General features: G+C 41.4%; 1 protein-coding gene across 4 annotated transcripts in view; it reads left to right on the plus strand.

Annotated features, from left to right (window-relative positions):
* Window positions 1-883: 883 nt before the first annotated feature.
* The window catches only part of LOC126921712 (uncharacterized), a 167,594-nt gene continuing 147,123 nt past the window's right edge, over window positions 884-21,354 (plus strand). For all 4 annotated transcript variants that reach the window (XM_050733483.1, XM_050733484.1, XM_050733485.1 and 1 more), the window contains exon 1: window positions 884-1,154. In XM_050733483.1, the coding sequence (XP_050589440.1) occupies window positions 1,088-1,154 (67 nt within the window). In that variant the 5' untranslated portion in view covers window positions 884-1,087. The remainder of the gene's footprint in view (window positions 1,155-21,354) is intronic.

Below are 21,354 nucleotides of genomic sequence, written 5' to 3' on the forward strand. Positions count from 1 at the left end.
GTACAAGTGTTACGTCGAATTGGAATTTCCGAGCTATTATCCTCGCTTCTGCCTCTCGAATGCTCTTCCATCGATCGAAGGAAAAATTCAGAGAAATGGTGGAAGCGAGTGAATTTCACTGACCGCCAATTACAGAGACGAGTTACAATTTTATTCGCTACCGAATAAAAATAACAAAAAGCGCAAAAAGCAGAATTACGCGCACTGTGATTTATCCGCAAGCTTTGGATTAATCTTCATTCGAATAGCGGTATATTTGCGGTAGTTAGTTCATTTAACATCGAGATGCAATTTTATATCACGTCGATCGTTTCACGGCTAATAAGAATGCCCCCGAATTCGACACGATATTGCTGCCGCGTAGAGTAAAAATTTCACCGCGGAGTGTTTAAAATATAATAACGCGAATTTAAATCACGGTTATTCAAACAATTTTCAACTATCGCAGGTTAACCGCTGAAAGCGCGCATTCCAACGGAGATTATCTGACCGATATAACGTTAAACTTTCCTTTCCGCCTCCACTTTCGAATCGTTCGCTACTCGCGGGAAAAAAGCCCATAATTCTCGCTTGGATGCATCGTCCGGTGTATTTCCTTAATTTAATGTTCGGCTAACAATCCCGAGATACAAAGCATACGGTATTAATAATTACGCTTAATTACTTTCTAATTTCGAAAGTTCCCGTTTCACGATAGAAATAGCGCCATCGGCGGCTGAGAGCAGCGGCGCGATAGACCACGCCGCTAGTTTCAGTAGAGAAAACACGTATTTGGTCGGACGAGGACGAACTTATGCGCGTTTCGGGCCGAGGAAACGAGTCGGAGAGGGAGTCGTGATTGGTCGGAGTGGGGATCAGGTGGAGGGAGCACGCGAAAGCCACGGAGACCTGTCGCCTGTCAGTAAGCGCTCGACCATCACGCTTCTACGTTCGCGTGAGCTTTTCCCTTCGTTATCGCGCACTGCTCGTGATATTCTCGTATTCTGTTCACGTGTGCGCGTGTATATCTCCTTGTTTCGGACAGTTTTCTTCGGAGTGGCGATGAAGTGATCGAGTTCCAACGTGCTGCATTTTGTACCAAAGAAGCATGGATCGACGTGGTGCCTTCTCCATTTCGATCGTTTGCTTGCTGATCGCCCTCGTTTTCGCCTCTGGTAAGTTATATTCTCACGTGCTATTTTTTCACCCTTAGCAATGTTCGTCGTTCAGTCTTTCAGCTTTAGAATCCTGAGGAGGTCGTGTGGACGTTTTCGTTTGATTCTTCGAACGAAGGCTGTTGATAAAGCAACATCTTTGACGTTAGTTGTACACAGTGTCGAATGGTTTTCCGATGTTTCGGTCGCAACAACAAGTAGAGAGCACGTTTTGTTTTTTTTCGTTTAGAGAACTTGTTAGACACGTCGATAGAAATCCTGTCGTACTTGAAAACGCTGTGCTCTCGTTTTCAGCCTATCGACGTGGATTTTAATGGCACAGCCACAAATTATTGCTCCCATAGTGCGAACGTAATTCGCATGAACAACGATTTATGCTGGCTGGAACAAATTCTTTTCAATGTTATTCGGTGTATACGCTGTAACGTGCTCGAGTAACATTTTGTTCACGTTAACTCTTCACCGCATAATTATGTCGCTATAGTTGCTAGGTTATTTACAGTACTGATTGTATTTAACTGGGCTAGCCACGTGTTTATTTGCCAAGTGAATAGGACACAGAGAAGTATAACCGAGTCTTGAAGGAGAGACCTCGTGTGGTGCAACATATATACATATATATAACGGGTGACGAAAGAATCCCGATTAAAATAGTGAATTAATATATCCACGAAAGACATTGTAAAATCAAATATGAAAAGATATTAAACAGAGCAGAATATCTGCCACACGATTACATGTAATAACGTGCGAATTAACGTACTATGAAATAAAGTATCCAGTACTCCGAAATTAATCATCGCACGAAAAACGAATATATGAAGTAATTTCACCTCTGACAGATATATTCGTAGCAATACCTTCATTGTAAAGTTACGTGCGCAATAAATTTTACAAGCGTGAAATATTAAATTGTGCTCGAGGGATTCGCGAAAAATTTACATTTTTAGATTGATACTACAAAATATTTTCCCCCGGAAATCGTTCGCGTTTTCTGTTATTGTACCAATAATTTCGTTTCTTCGAAATCTGCATAATAAATTCTCAATACCTTTCAATAAATCGTTACATTTTCGAAGCTCAGTGAAAGCGTACTGTCTACACTCGCTCGTCCTTCGACCAGTGATTCCCCCAAAAACTTACGTTCTTAGATCGAAACACCGGATACAATATTTTCCTCTGAAAATCATTTTCTCGTTCTCCATTGTCGCACTAACCATTCAGTTTTTCCCTAATCGATCTGATAAACTCTCGATTATTCATTCAAGCGGTTGCATTTTTCGAGTTGATCCGCCGTAGAAGCACACATTTGCTTGCCGAAAACGGTACTCCAACTTGACCCCTTAACTCGTAATGTATGTACACCCCTTTCCGCTCGGTTTCTTTCATTGTCGACTCGTGCCCTCTGTGTAAACAGCGAGAGGCGAAGCGAGGTGAGGCCGGGCCTGCTCGGGACGTAATTTGCTCGACAAAGAGGAGGCGAACGGAGGTAGGCCAGACCGAGTCCTCTCCTCTCGCAACTTGGCTACAACCCCGGTGGTAACGCCGCGTTGCACGTGCACCCTCGACCCTCCTCCACTCTTGCGTACACGCTGGATTTAACGAACCGACGCTGTTCAACCCTTACTCGTTCCAGATAATTATCGAGCCGGGTCTCGCAGTTGACACGTCTCGGGGCTCTGGAAACCACTTTCGTCTTCGTTCCAATTCCCTCTTTTAGCTTCGTTCCTCTTGTTTTAGCAACTTGGAAACCACTTCTGGACACATGAATTTGGAAATTCAACGAGTCTGATTAAATGACTAAATATTTATTTGCTTAATTAGATCTCCGATGTTATCCATACGTATATATTTGAAAATGGAAAGGATGATTGACATATGGTTTGGAACTTGTAGAATAATTCTGCCTTCGTTCTATCCTCTTTTAATTTTCGTTTCTTTCGTCCGAGGAAACCAGGGAGCATCTTTGGGATCTTGGGAAATTCAATAAATGCGATCTATTTCTAAAATATAGATTTGCTTATCTCGAGCCTTACTCCTGGAACAGTATGCTTTCGTCATTGAACGATGGAATAATAGAGTTGCAACTCGATCAGATTAATATTCAAGATATTTAATTAAATACTTTTACAGCATTCTGTGCTTTCCTTATAGGATAATAAACTTGGTCATAATCTACGTACTTAAAGATTGAAAGTTTGAAGGCGGTTTCCTTTTTTATTCGAATAAAAGAGTGGATAGGGGATTGGCGCGTAACAATGAAAGAAGATTTCGAAGAAAGCTTTCCACGTTCCCCATAGAATGGATAGGGGGGGGGGTGGGAAAAAGGGTGCATTCGGCGAGTGTATTTTCAGCAGGTACTTAGACGTCGCCAGACTTTCGTGAACAACAGGCCTCATTATCAGTCTCTTAAGTTACGGGACACGGAGCGCTCTTCGTTAACGTTGCAAAGTAGCAGAGCCCTCTTTCGAAGCTAGGATTTTCTATACATATAGTCTCGCGACCCGAAAATGCTTCTTGCTTGTCCTCCGCGACGAGGAGGAATAAATTTACATTTTTCTTACCCCTTTACCCTGGCTAGCTACGCTCTCGACATTCTTTCACGCTATACGTTCCGTCGCGTCCATTCGAACGGGGGATTAAAGTGTTTCGAGAGGGAATAAGGAAGACGTTGTCCCGTTTCGCATAAATCTTCCAACGAAGCGGACTCGTGGACGGGATTAGTGAATTCGGTCAATTAAATTCGCATCGCAGCGATTTACTCAGCTCTTGGCGCAAGTTGCATCGGTAAATATCGCAAAACGAAGCTTTCGCCGGATTACAGAGTTATACTAGTTTTACCGAGGACAAGAAGTTTCGGCCGAGTTTCATAGCAAATTCGACGAGTTTCGTCGCAACTTCTGCCTCTACTTCTGATCAGCTCGAAATCTTTATATTTGCCAAACTGCTCATAATTAATCTTGACGTATCCGTCTTAAACGAACTTCGTCTGGGTGTTTGACTTAGAACGCTGCGAGAGTTCGGGGCCACGAAATCCTGCAGCGGAAGCTGAGATCGATCGATCGAACCGTTTACTTGTTGAATGTTTGATCTCGCTTCGGCGAACAACGAACCGTGAAGGAAAACGATCCTCCGCTTCTTTGGAACGTTTTTTCATTGTTCATCACCCGAGACCGTCAACGTTAACGCGATAATCTTCCAGACGATGAGCGAACCCGAGTTTTCTCGTAGATGAGCAACTTTCTAGATCTTTCAGCTTGCTGCAAACTTGAAATAGTTAGGGACTGAAGCGAGAAGTTTTGCAATTGATTGATCGAGTGAGCTATAAAGCTTATTTGATGGTCACTCTCAAGTTTTACACTTGGAACTTTTATGTAGATTTCCGAGTTTACTTGCACTTAGGATCTTTATCGAAATTCTAAGATAGTTACAAGATAGTTTGCGACTCGATATATCTAGTCTTACATTTCGCGAATATTTCTGGTGATTTCCAAATTTTCCAACTTTCCAACGAATCCATGAGCATTTGAAATGTATGGAAAATTTCAAAAATACATAAGGTTCGTATCATACCGCAAAAAAATACAGAAAATATCCAAGTACGGTAATCGTACAAAAGAACGGTGTAAATATAAGTTCGTATTTGTATCCTAAATATAACGGCGATAGAAGTGTGAAATCGAGGATGGATTTCGTCTATAACAGCCAGAGAAGATCGCATTTAAGAAGGTGTCACGGCGGGCATTAGAAAATGGAGTTTGGTCGGATGTTTGGTTATCCCTGCATTTCATGGCATAGTACGTACTTCCTTCGGATCTGAAACTTAGCATCGACACAGAGAACACGACGAGATTTCCGTGGAATTTAATTACTTCGGTAACTCATGTAAATGACGATTGCGTGTGAGCAATGTTGCTGTAAGATGCGCGCCATTGGTTGCCGCACGAATCCGTAGCTACCGCGAATTTCCCCTACGGCTTCGCAGCAGATCGTTTCCGATATTAATTAAGATTCGTATTAAGCCAGTCTAGGCGTATCAGGTATTGCTTTCTATCACTCGAGCTCGTAATATACCGACCTGTTTCGAGCGTTTGAAATCTGCTTCGTTTCGTTCCGGCTAATGCTGTCCAATGGTGATACTTTTCCCGTTTGTATCCGTTTTTGGCCATACTTGAATAAACTTGCAGTAACATCAAAGTAAACGTACCAGTTTTGAACTAGTTCGGTACTTTCGTTGATTAAAACCGGTACTTTGAAGAGAACGATTCGAAAACGGAACCAAAATTTTTGTCTGCAAAAATGTTACTCATAATGGGAGAACGTTAATTCAGCTACGAAGCAGTGCAATTGGATAATAAAATGCACTTCGTGCAATTGATCGCTGTTAATCGGATTACCGGATCGTTGCATCATCGCACGATTTCGCTAGTGCTGATAGCAGTTAATCGGTTTCGACGTTCAAAAATTACGTCATCGAATCTCCTGATCCTCCCTCCTCGTTCATGTTCCTTGAAACAAATCGATCATCGAGAAAGCCTCGACCCAACCCGTTCGACGACAGTATTGGTTCAGTTGCATCCACGCTGGCTCTCGACGGTCCTGCAAATATTTACGAACGCGTCGGATCGAAAACCATTTTTCCGTATTTTGCTCCCTTCTCGTTTACTCCTATTCATCTCCGGTCATCTTTGTCTTTTTTTCCGTTAGTGCTTTCGTTTCTCCTATAATCGTTGACTCGTCTCTCTTCAATGAATAAACACGTTAAGAGAAAAATTTATCTTTTAAATCCACAAATTGAAATACACATTCGGCTATTTTTTCGTTTCCGGATCGGTTTTGGTCCAACGATCGATTTTCATAAAGCCCTGAAAACGTATTTTTCACGACATTCGATACGCACGTGTAATCGGTTTTGTGCTTCGTTTCGAGCGAGCCGAGCGAAACGTTGAAACATCGAAACGTCGAAATGTTTTTTCTTTTTTTTTTTTGTTCTTTACGCAATTGCCGGGTCGATGTGAAATCTAGTAACTGCGGTTTTGTAAACGCGAACGATGAGAAGTTTTCAACGGATATCGGACCCAGGGCTCGGCTTTCTGGACGCGATCGAACGATCTGTTATGTTCGAAACACGTTCGTGCTCTGTTCACCTTTCGGTTTACCGTTTGTGGCTTGCTTTGCCTTTTCTATCCCGGTGCCAAATCGGCCCGTAGAAATTGAAGTTCTCTTTTTTTTTTGTTTATAGCCTCACCTAAGGATATTTTTACCGTGTTTTCCTCTAGCATTTTTCGATATCGCGTATTCCCTTTGGGTTCTTCCATCAATATTCGATAGGAACGCTGTGATTCCAAGCTGCCATACTAAACAACGTGTTTTATTACAGTACGTTGTATAGATTCGACAATAAGGGCAGCTATAACTTTCGGATAGCTCACGGAAGGGTGAAAAGAGAAACGAGTTTCGACAAAGGCGTTACGCGTCGGTGTCTGGAGGATAGAATTTTAAAGTGCAGGATCGTTGGTCGGGAAGTTTCAAGAAAATTGGAAGCTCATAGCTCGGAAACTGTTTCCCCGTGAATTATCGGGCTCGGAGGATTAAACGTCCGAACGGGGTAAATTTATCGACGAAGCCCGCCAAGAATAACTGAATGAGTTCTCTTGATTCACTCTTATTTCTCCGGCTCGTTGATGCGAATTTATCGCGTTTACACGTCTCGTAATTTCAGCCACGCGACCAGCATGGAAATCCATCAGAGTCAAAAGAAAAAAGAAAGAAGAAAATATGGAAAATACTTCTATTCCTATAATCCAGATGTATCGAACGTCGAGCAAAAATATTTGAAAAACTACCCTGATATCTGATAGATGATTTTTTTCTCTCGCTAACTCTTAAAAAGCCCCTCCCTTTTGAAAAGCAACCGAGCAGCTGATTTATCCCAAGGTATAAAAAACCTTGGCAAGCGTTCCATCTGTTCCCGACTGGATGCACGTTAATAACGTTTTTCGCCTAGTTTCGAGTTGTTGAAAGAAGAGACAGCTTGGAATTCGATTCGGCGTAATTGGTGTGCGGATTTTACACCGGCCTTCGGATATCGAACCGTCTTAAGACGGCGAGGATTCGCGGTGAAGCCCGGTTTTAATCTCTTAGCCGAGGGGTTTCTGTCTCGAGCGAAAATCCCAAGCGTCGCTTCTATCCCATGGATACCGGGGAAACTGTCCCCCGAAGAAGTAAACCGGCAAATGAAATTAGATTTGCAAAGTAGCGCATTGAAGCGCGTCGCTATGCATTTCTCTTTCGGCCGGACTGATAAGCGAAAAAATTCGATTAGCTTTTTCTTGGTTCGTTTTCGATCTTGGTATTACTGTTCCGGATAATTAACTCATTGTCAGATGATCGATCGAAAATACTCGATAAAGATTCGATTCGTGGAGAAAAGGAATGATCGTTCTCATCGTCTACGAAGAACTTAAGCCGGAGTAATTATTTTCCAAAGTAACCCGAGGGAACGCAGGTTCGCGATAACCACCTAATTCGCCGATATGATCCAGAGACTTAGAAAGGTCGTTGGTTCCTTAATTGCAACGGGAATATAGAGCTTCCATTCTATTCGGCAAAGTCTGCTTTCCGATCGCAATGCCAAGGAATCTTACTTTGGCGAGTGAAACTTTGAATGACATCCAAGTTGATGGAAATCGATCGGATAAATTCAATCTCCTTTCACAAACATTACATGATATTATTTGTTACTCGTTTATCTCATATAAAAAGGATAAAAGGTGTCATCGGCGTACAAGAAAGAACGTGTACGTGTAAAAAGATGCAAGGTTATTGAAAAAAGTTTGCCATTGGAAAGTGCAAACACGTTGGAAAAATCCGAAAAGTAATTTGATACGTTATCAAATGGATTTTTAATAAGATTACGATTACAACAAAACCAAAGCCTCAACCATGGTCACCACATTCTAACGCCAGGAAGTTCATTCTCGAGATTAGTTTTATAGAATATCTGCATTTGCAATGTGAATAATAACACGCGATTTCTATAGGTAACGTTAATGCCAGAGAAAACGGAAATTAATTGACGGTATTGTGGTTCGTTACTTTTTATGTCCTTTATTTGCGAAGCATTCAAGGCGTTTATGCTGGAGGAACCGCAATATCCATTTCAAGATACCCGTGCGGCTTGTACATTTTCGTAGAACGATAGCGAGAGCGGTAACGGCAGGAGAATCCGATACGCCTTTCGTAACAATTTCCATCCGCGCATATACTCTTGCCATCGACTGATTTCCCATCCTGTTCGAGCTTCAACCGCAACTATATACACTATCGCGTTATATTCGGGAAAGCTTCTATGAAAATTGTATAATTTTAAACCAGCCACTTTACCGGAAGATAGAAACATCTCGTTTATTATGACTATCTTGTTCGTTTATTATGGCTATCTTGTTCGTTTATTTAAGCGATTCCTGTGTCGGGAATTTTCCCTCTCTTATTGTTAGTTACGCGATGCCCGGCACGTCGATCGATCATTAAATTAATTAACATTTTTCTATCGCGTTCTCAAGAGCTGTTTAATAAGATCTCCCGATTCCTTTCTATAGGAATTTCCTCGACAATATCGAACTATTATTATTATTATTATTATTATTTTCGATAATAGCGCATCATCAAGTAACATCCACCAGCAGCCATTTCCACGTTTTCTTTCTCAGACAATCCTCGCTATTGTCTCGTTCATCACAAGAGAGCAGAACAACGTCGTGAAACATCTTCGAAACTGTAAGAAGTATCTCCTTGAAGAGGAACGATGTCGACTGTTCACGGATAATGTTTAACCTACAGATGGATTCTTGCGGCTTGCAACCGCGATTTTCTTACTTCTTATTTCCTCACTCTTCCTATTGTATTTTCGAATGGACGTTTTTTTCGCGTAACGTTTGATTTATCGGCAAGAAAAATACTGAAAGTCGACGAGAAAGGACAATATAGTCAGAACCTTATCCCGTTCGCTCGCGCTGGCTCTGTTCGAGTATTTTGGTGTCGTTTTTCTTTCGTTATCCTTTGTTTTCTCCGTGATTACACTTTGGTTATAAAGGAAAACGAGCCAGTACTCGTGCTTTAATCGCCGGACGAATCTAATCCTGAAATTGCCACTTCCCACGCAATGTCGATTCGCCCGATCGCATGCCTGTTAAAGCACGGACTTCGTTCAGTTTTATCTCAGTCAGTATCTCGCTGAAATTCTTTTTCTCGCAGATATGACAGTATCATTAATGGACAAACAAAGAATCGTAAGATTTTGTAACTAGCCAATTTTACGTAAGGTCGTAGTCAAAGATGACGCGAGTATGGAGTGCTAAATTCATGTTTCAACGCAAAGTATTGTAGTTTATGGTATTAATGGCCGAAGCTGCACAAGCTCATGTTGATTTACCACGAATCGATCGCTTAACGCTAGATTCAGCTTCGAAACATCAGTTTTTAACTAAGAAGGCCAGTATTTTTAAATATATTTATTTTGAATAAAACTGGTCTGGAGTCTCGTATCTTCTTTACACAGTTATCCGAAGAAACGTGTCTCTACAATCGATAGTTAAATAATTCGGTCTTCCAAGAGTTAAGATTCGCGAAAGTGATAAAAAATCATAAAAAATCATAAAATCGTCTATACACGGTGATCCGAGATTCCAAAATTTCGATCCGCGTTATGGTTATGGTTATACCGGAGATTGATGATTAATCCGGTCAACTGTACCGCCGATCTAGAATACCAAGATCGGATCGTGTATGTACGTTGATTTCTCATTCACGAGACGTTCCGTCATACGGAACGAATATACATTTCCGCGGGATGTAGCTCGACGCTTGGGAACGACGAGCCAAGGGAAGTTCCTCTTTGGCTCGTCAAGTTGCAGCCCGACTAAACTGTGAGATAACCCGAAGTTATAGGAAAGCGCGGCATTGTAATATCGTGCAACAACATTTTCGTCGGCTCAAAGGCGTAATAAGGATTTGCCGTACCGGCACTCCGCACCGCTACGACTTCGCTTGTCTGCGCAACCCTCTGGATAATCCTAAAAGCTTCGACGGGAGCGTCGCGTCCTTTTGTAATGGATCGAGACACGAACTTTCCGCCGTCTCTTTCTATCGATCGCCGTCGACTGGCGACAAGTCGAATTTGATGCGTTTCCTCCTTCTTAGAGCAGCTAGGTAACTTGCAACTTTATCGTTTACTTCCGTCATAATCTTTCGATACTACGATCTCGATTATGAACGTTAAAAGTATAGCCAAGGTTTATGATTCCAAGTTACGAGTCTTTGCCACTGTTTCAAAGTTTCAGGCTAGTTTCGCTGGAGTAATATGGTAAAGTACGTTCGTGGTCTTCTTAGAGACAACAATTTATAACTATTTAATTAATATATTCACTGCCATCAAAGTAAGAATTCCTCTTTAGGAGTTGCATATTTATATTAATTAAATTATATATATATTCATAAATTTATATTATGTGTATTTATATTTATATTTATTTATATATATTAATAAATTAAAGAGTTTCAGTGATAATATTTGTAATAATGTTTGTACCAATTGTTTTAACCTGTTGCTTATTTAAAGATTTCACGCAGTCAATTTTTTACGTGAAATCTAGTTCGCATTGTCCGAATCGATTCTTACTCACTAACGTGTTCTTAGTTACTGTTTCCCCACGCTCCCTCAGAATCACGATACTACGATATCTAAAACATTAGGAAGAGACATTGCAATAATTAAATGGTCTCGTAGCAGAACGAAACAACCAGTGTTAAAAGGGTAATAACTACCTCTGCTACTGTAGAACATCCTCAGAGTCCAAGAATAATTGTGGAGAAGTAGAAGAAGAAGAAGAGGAGGAGGAGGAAGCGGAGCAAGGCTCGTTAACGAGATTCGACCGTGACATTACACGGACAAGTCCGCTGCAGTAGGAGGTACGTTCCCACATTTAATCATCAAAGGAATTTTCTCGTTGGAATGCTGAAAGAACCGAGGCGGAAGCGTGTCAGAGTCGTCGCGAAGAAAACTGTCGTTTGGCCCGGTTTTGTAAGGAGCCGTGTATTTACGGCTCAAGCCACATATCGATCTGTCGACCTCCTCACGGCCGAGCGTGTCAACGTCGCGTAGTCCTTGGCAATGTTCGTCTTTGTCTCGCTCAATCGTCCAGGTTTCTCTCGAGAACCCTTGAATCTGACATTTGGCCAAGGCAGCCGGAACAAAGGCAGCCTTGGGCGATTGTTTCGAGGTCGTTTCTTCTTCCTGAACTCGTCGTTTAACTCAGACTTAAGTATCTTCCATCATTCGTTATCTCTCTAGTGAGAGGCGTGTTTCTTAAACATTACACGAAAGCTGCCGCTGTAGAAGAGAGCAACGCGGTTGTTAAAACTCTCCTGTCCATCGTTAATCCCGGTTTTCGTCTGCAATGATCCCCGATAAAGATCGTGGAAGAGCATTTGTCGATGAACGCTTCGTTTCCTGCGAATTCTCGTCGAAAAAACGCGAACAGACCAGAAGGGAACGTTGGTAAAGGGATCGAGCCGTCGAACAAAGCGGTTCGTCCTACTTTTTTTCCATCTTATCGACATCTTTTAATCGCTTCATTTCCCGACGTATCCTCGTTGTTAACTCCGCGGACGTTATACGGAATTTTTTATGACGATTACGCGGACGTTTTACGATTTCTGAGAGATTGGAAAAGTTGACCAGAAGAACAAAATCCGTGACTCTGTTAATTATAACGTTGACCATCGCTTAATCAAGAATACCAGACGCGATGCCTGGTCAGAACTATCATTTTTTACCAGAGACTAAAATCGTTAAAGGAATCAGCGAGTTACGAGTCATTTGAAACGTAACATTCATTTAAATAATACTATGAGCATTCTACATGTATTTATTTATTATTTGTCACTAACATACTGGATAAACCATTGATTATTCATCATCTCCGATTAATCTCCTGCCTTTGTTAAAATTCTCCAAGGAATCGTTAACGTAACTAATAATCTATTAATTGTTTATCACCGGCAATAAATTTTCCACGAACCAGACTTTGCCTTTCTTTATCCATATTTTCCAGATTCTATCTAGACATTCATAGTTCCCGATAATCTCGAAAGGTACACGGTGCTATTGAAAAAATTGGGAACTAGCGGAAGTCAAGTAGTATAAGTCAGTCGCGTGTCGGCCATTGGAAGAGGCGGTCGGCTCGGTTGACGTCTCAATTCATCTTCAGCTCGTAAATCGAACTGGAGCATCGAGCCGGCATACGAATAAAGCAAAATAGAGCGGCAAAGGGTTAACGGTTCGAGAAAAGTTCTTTCGACTCGCTACGATTTTATCGTGTCGTTTGAGACGCGCACCGGCTGCCAGTCGTCGAGGAGGAACAAAGGTCGATTGAATTTTATCGGAGATAAACCGATGTTTTCCTCGGCGCTGTCGAAATCCCCGGCGGAATCCTTCTTCCGCGTTCTTCATGATCGTCGATCCGTTAACTCGCGACTCTCCACGGCTTTTATTCTTGCGTTCCACGCTAGAACCCTTCCTCGTGTGTACACGATTCCTTTGTCCTAACAGAACAATGAACATACTTGTATTTTTTCGTGACCCACTAAATTCACTTTGCAAACGCGTAACTTTACGCCAACATTCTGTTTTTGAATTTTGTGCTGGATTGTCGCTCGACGATCATTATGTGAAGGGTACGCGGCAGAAAGAGGAGAAACGTCAGTTTTTAACGAATTTCGAATTTCATATTTTTTTCGTATGCTCCTGTGAATGCTCTCTATGTAACACTGGTAACATCGTATTGGTTGGAATTAAAACTTTTCGAGTTTCACAGTAATTGTAAGGAATTTAGGTGCACAGCGTACTTCTCATTTTTTACTCTTCACATTTCGCTTAAAATTATAAGTAAAAGTTGGAAATAACGTAGAATATAATGTAACGTAGAATTATAGAGTAAAATCTATGAGAAAATCTGAAATTCTGACATTTTGTATCGAGAAATAAATTTTCGTTTTCTAAATGACACTCCGAGGAACACTCGTCACGCGTCTTTGACTTGGAGAGTGTTAGGGGGCAGATTTGATCTGAAGGAAGAAATTCTGACTCATATTTTCTTAACATTTCTTTTAACAACTGTTATCCTTATGATCTTCATTTTCTCACTATATATAGTGTATCAACAAATAAGAATTCTCTGTAATTACATAGTTATGTGGCTGTCATGTGTACGCAACAGCGAATAATAATATAAACGACGATTAAAATCTTAGCAAGGGAGTACCTGCGGACGAAGCGCTGTCTCTCGTAAATTATGGGTAAAGTTGGAATCTGCGAGTCAAGAAAATTCCTTGCTCAAACACAGGAAAGAGGTTGAAACCCCGCGGCGATCGTTCTATCGGACATACCGCGCGGAGCTTTCCGTTAGGGGAATACACATGGGGTGTGTACATGAGGGGAGTAAACCGCACAGCTCGTTGGACACCGTTGCATCATCCGACGTAAACACCGTGAGAAAACGGCTCGTCTCGCATAAACTGATCAAACTTTCCCCTACCGCTCGCCTCGAATCTTCCTCCACAATTACGCTTTTACGCACGTAGGATAAACATGGCCGGTTCACGAGCTCGAGAGCTTCGGTTAGCTAGGAATTTACGATCCAACGTAATCACCGTATCATCGTAATTCGAAGAGGGAATACCGCGAGAAAAAGTTGTCGAAAAATGTCCTTTCGACGAGGACGAAAGACGCGAGATACGTTTCACGCGCTCTTTCTTTTCTATTTCATCGTTTATTTCGCTTCGTATCGCGATTATATAAACGATTCCCGAGATTACCCTTTTTAATGGTACAAGCGTAGAGAATTCTTCTTCCACCAACGTCGATTAATAGAAGTTATAATTAATTTCCTCGTTCGAAACGCGCATTTCCACGCAAGGGCGGAAGTTGCGCGTTCAAAGTCTGAAAAGTTGCATGGCTCGGCTACTTGCACGCGCGCGCGGCTCATAGAATTAGCTACACTTTTGACGCGGCAAAGCGAAACTCGCAACTCGTTCAAGTCCTATTTTTCACCGGCCTGCCTTTTTTCAACTATTCCCTTGCCTTTCGCGTTTCTTTATCACTTTGTGCCCGTTCTCGAATTTAACTAATTGCTTTTCCAATCTCATTTGCCTTTCAAACACCAAAGGACCTGCTGTCCATCCAGCGAAACATGCATTCATTCCCCTTTGCCATTCTTTTTCTCCCTCGTCGCCTTTTTTACGCCAAGCACCGAAATTCTTTCGATTCGAAGCGATTTCTCTTCTCTCGCTCCCTTCCTTATTCCCTTGCAAATTACTGAGATCCTTTCAGTTTCACGCTCTCTCTTCCCTACATTCTCTTCGTCTTTCTCCGTTTTTTCCGACTTTTTCCAAGGGACAGAGCATTCTGACCGACGCGCGGTGATTCATCTTAACAGCAGACCTGTTCCAATCAAGTCGCCGTTCGACGTTCTCTTTCTTATAGCCGGTTCTTCCTTCCAATCTTTTTCATTCTGATTCGATGACGCGAATATGGATACGCTTCCGTTCTTCGCGACCCTTGACCTTTCCGAGTTTCGGCAGTCGGAATAATTTTCTATCTTTTCTTCATCGCGTATCTTTAGAATCTGACGCGGTAGTTATACAGATACACAAACGTATCATCGATTTCATTGATCTTGTAGCTGAGCTTTTATTTCGTGGACAATGCGACTATGATTGACACATACAATTGCGTGTTTTGATATTATGACCGGAATTTTCTCAATTACTTTTAATCGTAGCGTGCTATAAAATTCCTTAGAAATTGTAATTATTTCCTTATTCGTCGCTTAATTCAGATTTAATCTAAATCTAACACAAATCCTAAAAATAGTTTTGTGTACACGTACAAATGAAAGTATCCAAACTCAAAGTTAATTATTAATTTAGTTATTTATTTATTCATTTATTATATTGACGGGAAATGTCTATTAGTAGTATAAAAAGAACCTAATAACTGAGTCTAGTTACGGCTAATTCGTAATTATCAAATAATAACCGAGTATTTCAATAGAACTTGATTACTATATATTAATAACTAATAAGATAAAAACAGAAACAACGAGACATTCATCGAGACATTGACGTTTAAGTAAGCGAGATGATTTTTGACACTTTTGGTATGAAATACCATACAATTGAAGCAGCTAAAATAACTGTACAACGATGCGATGTTCAACTCGCAATAGTTCATATCGTAAGTTTTTAAATGGGTCACGTTAAGCTTAAATTTCTCTATAACGTCAAGGTAATGTAACGCTTTACGTACAAATGAAACATCCAAAACTTTCTCGATAGAATTGATATGTGTTTTGCAATAAGAAGACCAGAGATTATGGAACCACATTCCGGTATTTGCTTAACCAGGGAACAAAACCATAATCCGTGTCCGTGTCGTGAAAGAATTCGCAAGTTCTTTGAATAAGTCCGAAGGTTCTAAAAGCACGAGCGATGATATTTTTATAACGTTCCGTGCAATTTAAGCCAAAGAAGAAGGGAGTATCGAGGATCGTGCACCGAGTCAAGGCAACTTATCACAATATTGCGAAGAGAATAATTATACGTAATTTTGTTTTACGGCTAAGATTATGCAATATCCGAGCCAAAAACTTTCTAGGTGGACTATCGATTCGAAATCTCGACTATTTGAAACGAACGCGAACAACCGGATGCTGGACGTGTACCGATAATTGAAGACAGACAGACGCGTCTCGCGATCAGATATCTCGGAGACTCGTTCGAGTTGGCGATTAAGTTTTCCAATTCTCGGTGTTAGGAAGTTTGCCTGCAGTAAAGGCAGGTTCCGTAGCTAGAGGACATTCGTGATACCCAAGGATATGCTGCCTCCGATGGAAAAGTTTTCGTTCATCTTTGATCTGCGATTTGCCGGGCAGATACGTTGACGTAGCTTAACTTCCTTCGATTTTACGCCAGCTTCCTCTTTTCACAGCGTCGTATATTCGCGCTCCTATTCGACGACGTTAAATCGTGAAAAAGTAACCGGAAGTTAAGCCGGAATCGCGTGATCCCGTGATACTTTCCTCGCTCGAGGAGTCGTTGCCAGTCGAGCAAACGCACGAACGAGCACGCTTCCTCGATTTGTTCCTGCCGGAGAGTTTTCGCCGCTGGCGTTCCTTTTCCCCAAAGGCGCGTCTCGTTTCCTCGGGGATTCGCCCTCCAAGAAATTATACTCGTTCGTTGTTATTTCAGAAGCTTTTCATTTAGCTGAGCTTCCATCGCGGTGAATTCAATTTTCTTCCGGGCGCGTAATCATTTTCTGGTTCCGGCGCCGCGCGCCGCGAAGAAGAATTCCGTACACTGACACGCGGCACGTCCCTTAAGCTTTTGATGCATCGCCGACCTGCAATTTCACCAAATTCTTTTAATCGTTTTTCCAAGAAAAAAGGGAAAAGGAAGACGAAGAATCGCAGTTACCCGAGAGAGCTCTACAGACATAAAAATTCCATCAGCTGCTCGTATGTTACACGAAGATTTTTATTACGCGACCGAAATGCTTCGCTGTTCCTAATTTCCATGTGAAAAAGCAAATTCAGTCGGTTTCTAGGTCCGGTACCTAACACGTTTCACGGCTTTTCATAGATCCTTTCTCCGTGGGTATTAGGGAAAAAGGGCATGATGAAAGCTGGGATAAATAGAAAGAGAAAATCATAGAGGAAACGACGGCAAGGGGATGGAAATTCCTGTAGACTTCATTGGAAAGGAAGTTAATTCCCCGACTCGTTGAACAAGGTCGAATTTCCAACAAAGTCCTCTTTAAGCGCCTTCTCCGATTTCCTCTATATATCGATTAGTTCCCTTCCAATCTCTTTTCCTTCATCAGCGGTATGTACGTTTCTTTCTCTCGCTTACATCGTCTCTTGTCGTGTCGAACGTTAATTGTTACCGGCGTGCTACTCATCGCCGAGGTAATCTTTTTACGAACGGCCCAGTGCACACCCTCTCTGCAAGAATGTCTCTGGGGAGCATCGGCTAAACGGCCGCTGTCTACCAGCCTCTCCCTTCAAAGGACGTTGGTCCATTAGCTTTTAACGCTGATGCAAGCTTCCCCTGTAATCCTGGCCGATCTCATCGTTCCAACTGGGACCTGTTCGACGCGTCCTAGGCGTCCGCAGCCTTTCGTCAGCTTCCGGGAATTGAACGCACGCCGAGGGATTACTATCTTTTTCCCCCAACTCATTTACTTATTTATTTATTTACGTTGGGATTTGATGTATAAGGGCAGGCTATATGGATTGGCACGAACGAGTGACAGTAGGAGAGCATGCACGAAGAAACGGTTGTGGTAATTAAGAGTTCGTTAGTAAATACTGGTGGTTACAAAGAGTAGGTTTGAAGCAAGCGTTCCTTTTATCAGGTTCTGTTTTTTATTTTATTTTTTATCAGCTTTCATGGAATCAGATTTTCGTAATTGCATGAAAGTCGTATACTAGGTGATACGAAATTTTATATAGTTTGATCTAATTATGTAGTTGGTATGTAAATGTGGTAATAAATAGCATGCGGCGTACAAGTACTTTTTTGTAGTTGCTGTAATTATAACTAACAAGCGTATATCTCGTTTTGCATCTCTCCCGACCATTCCTTTTTCAAGAAATGATTATAAATTTGAAATACAGGAGGCAGTAATAAATTTGATAAATAAAAGTTAGCAATTTATTCACGGGATTGACATTTTGATACTTAAAAGATAACACATGTAGGAGAAAAAATATACATTGTTAGATATAAATAAATGAAGAACAAATTACTCTAATAGTACACACTGTATGCGTTCTATAAATCATTTTGAAATGTCATGACCATAATCGTAATTAACGACAGTATGGAATTGACAACTGTACCTTCGATATAAAATCGAGAAATTATCTCGTTGCTCCGCTTGTTACCAGGCCAGGCTTCTTTTTTTTCCTAAAATCAACATCGACATTCGCGTCGCAGCGGTGTAAAGTCTGCAACGCCACGCAGCTATATTTCCCACAATATCAAGTCGATCGTTTTGCCCGCGAGAGTTTCGCGAAATAACTCGTTGGCAGAGTAAAGCAGCGGGCTTCGCGGGGAAATTTGCTATGGCACGGTTACCGGGTTTCTGTAACAAGCGTGTTACTACAACTCCGTAGCCTCGTAAATTCGTCACGTAGCTGGAGAACACCGATTGGTAGAACAGAGAAATCGGGAGAAACAGTTCGGCTGGGTGCGGGCTTTTTTACGCTCCGGCGACACTGCGTCGTTTTATTCAACGATTTGCGTATTATACAACGAGACAGAGAATTATACGCGAAGAATTTTAAACGAGAAAATGTTTCATTCGAACTCCTCCTTTAATCCCTTTTTTTCTGTTTTTCATTAACCAAATGCACTTTCGAGATAAAAAATAAAAGGTATCATCAGCCTCTGTGAAACATTAACGTCCGCCGTGTTCCATAAAATCTCTTTGTTTGAATAAAAATAGGATCCTTTAAAGAACGAAATATAATCTCGCGTCGAGTATAGTCTTCACGAAATGTATGAAACTCCAACAAAGAGAAAATTATAGATAGATTTATTGTAATACCAGCCTCCATGGTACCACAGAATTAACTTGGTTTACAATATATTCCTTATCGACACTCATCCTTCCACAGCATAGCTCTGTGATCTGTATCGTACATTCTCTTTGGCCCTATCGCTTCTCACCTCCCATTCAGCCTCCTTCTCCTAGTCTTAACATCCATGTAGGGTTACGGGGTATAACCAGCAACGACAAAACACAAGCAGAGAAACGTAAAAGATACATACCAGGTATCCGAAAAGTTTATTCCACTAATAAATACCGCTAGCTAGAGCTGAACTAAACTACAGCTAAAAACTAGAGGCGAAGGTTACTTAACGCGAGCATAAATACAGATAAATAAATATATATGTAATACCAATGGCACAGAAATATGCATAGATAAAAAGACAAGATAGTTATTGCATTTACATTATAGACTTTGGTGTGATTCGTTCAGATGGCACATTTGAGCTTCGCATCTCGCTGTGAAAATCTTTCCGCCTTTCTCAGTTTTCCGTCCAGTTTTCTTAGCCATTTCACACACTTTTCTCTCCTTTTTCGTCGCGTCGATTCCTTTTAAACTCCAAAGCTTCTACTCGCGTGTTCTATCACACATCTCCAGGCAGTTAAGAGAAAGTTATTATTACATTACACAACCACCCAGTATTATATGCTTCAAATAACTGTTCACGTTGTATACTGGTTTTCGACTTAACACTATATGTTGGCAGTAAATATTTTGCAGCTTATATACACATTTTCAATCTCGTTTTTCTCACAGTATACAGAAATCGAAGCTTTCCTCTCGAAATATCTTCGCGAATGATCGCGCGAAAATAATCTTGCGTTGCATCGTGGCGAAGGTTTTTAAGGCGACTTGGAAAGATCACGATGTAACGACGACTCGAGTAAAAGCAAAGTCGTAGGAAGATTCGACATGTCGAAAGGAGGTCGATTTGATTCGCGTCGTTTTATCCCGATCGTTCCGCGGCGGCAGCAGTTTGCTTTTTCCGTGTCTCTTCCTGCGGCTTCCCGTTTTCTTCGACCACATTCGAGCGAGCAAACATCCCTCCACAGACATCCCTCCATAGACATCGCTCGAGAACAACATTCAACCAGTGGCCGTAGCCTCCAATGCTCTCTCTCTCTGTCTCTCTTTCTACCATCTTTCTCCCTACCCTGTTCATTCCCCTGTTTTTTTACCTCGTAATCGATATCGAATCAGAAAACGCGAAATAATGGAAAAATTACTTTCTCGTTCGTTTCGAACCATCCGGACGTGTCTTTATTAATACATCAACTTCCATGAATGAGAACTAATCCCACGGGGGAACGCATTAGGAAGCTGTCAACGGTGAAGCGTTGTTCCGCTCGCGAACAGGTGGCCGCGACCCGAGTTCTTCCACAGCGCAGGTTGTCTTATCGATTCCGGTGAACTCTCGAAAAAGAACGAACGTGTTAGTTATCATTCTTATTCCGTCCAGTGTCTTCGTTTCCACGTGGAATTTATTTATTTATTCTATAAACTACCGATGTATATTAATGAGAAACAACAGCTTCCTGATGGCACGTTGAGCAAGAGCAACTGTATGATATCCAGGCAGACAACGATGTTTTTAGCTAATTCACCAGTGAAGATTATATCAGATATCATCTTTCTCTTGATCAGTGTCGGAAGATTTAAATTATGGTATCGGATGTCCACTACGTTTGGCGGCTAGACTTAAACATTTCTGTTGGACACTCTCGATGTTATGGCTGTAAGACGTACAATACGAAGAGATTATATTATACTGGCATATTTCAAACCTGATCTGACAATGTGGCAGTATAGTATTCTAAGAGTGTTTGTATTTTTGAGCAAGTTAAAGTATATACTTCCTCATTAAGGCTTTGCTTATTTCCAGTCTCGTTAGACAAGATTAGATTTCGTTTCACCTTGAGCATCTACTGGTAGTAAAATTTTTAGTTACATTATTTAGTTTCAGGGTATTTATTCTTAATTCATATCTCATAATTTACGCGATAAATATCACCGATGAAATGTCTTTATCGCGTATGATATATAATATTGTAGTCGTGGCCATGATAAAAATTTCCAATTAAAAAGAACCGCGGTGACTTCACGGAAAACATCTCACAACCTCCCGAAGCTCCAAGTTATTCCATCCAAACATAAAAAATTTAAAACGTTGCAATTGCGTTAGTAGAATTTTCAAATAATTGAATCGAGAAACCATATGCGCCAGCTGGTATCATATATTTTCTATCTTATAAAGTAAACTTTCGCGAAAAAGCCATCTCTTTTCTCTTCTCTAAACAGCGAGAAAGCCGTGGACGCGTCCGAGAGACACGACTCTCAGTTAAAAGTTGGTGCGGTGCGGTGCAGTACGGCGTATCGGTGGCGTGTAGCTTACTAGGAGACTCGCGAGACCATGAAGTGCGACAGGTCGATAAATCAGGAAGGAAGGAAGAGCAGACGGAGATGGAAAGAGACGCAGACAGAGGAAAAGTTAGCGAATCGTCTTTCGCATAAATAAAGCGCTGGTG

The sequence above is a fragment of the Bombus affinis genome, chromosome 11 (assembly GCF_024516045.1).
Source record: "Bombus affinis isolate iyBomAffi1 chromosome 11, iyBomAffi1.2, whole genome shotgun sequence".
Classification (NCBI taxonomy): domain Eukaryota; kingdom Metazoa; phylum Arthropoda; class Insecta; order Hymenoptera; family Apidae; genus Bombus; species Bombus affinis.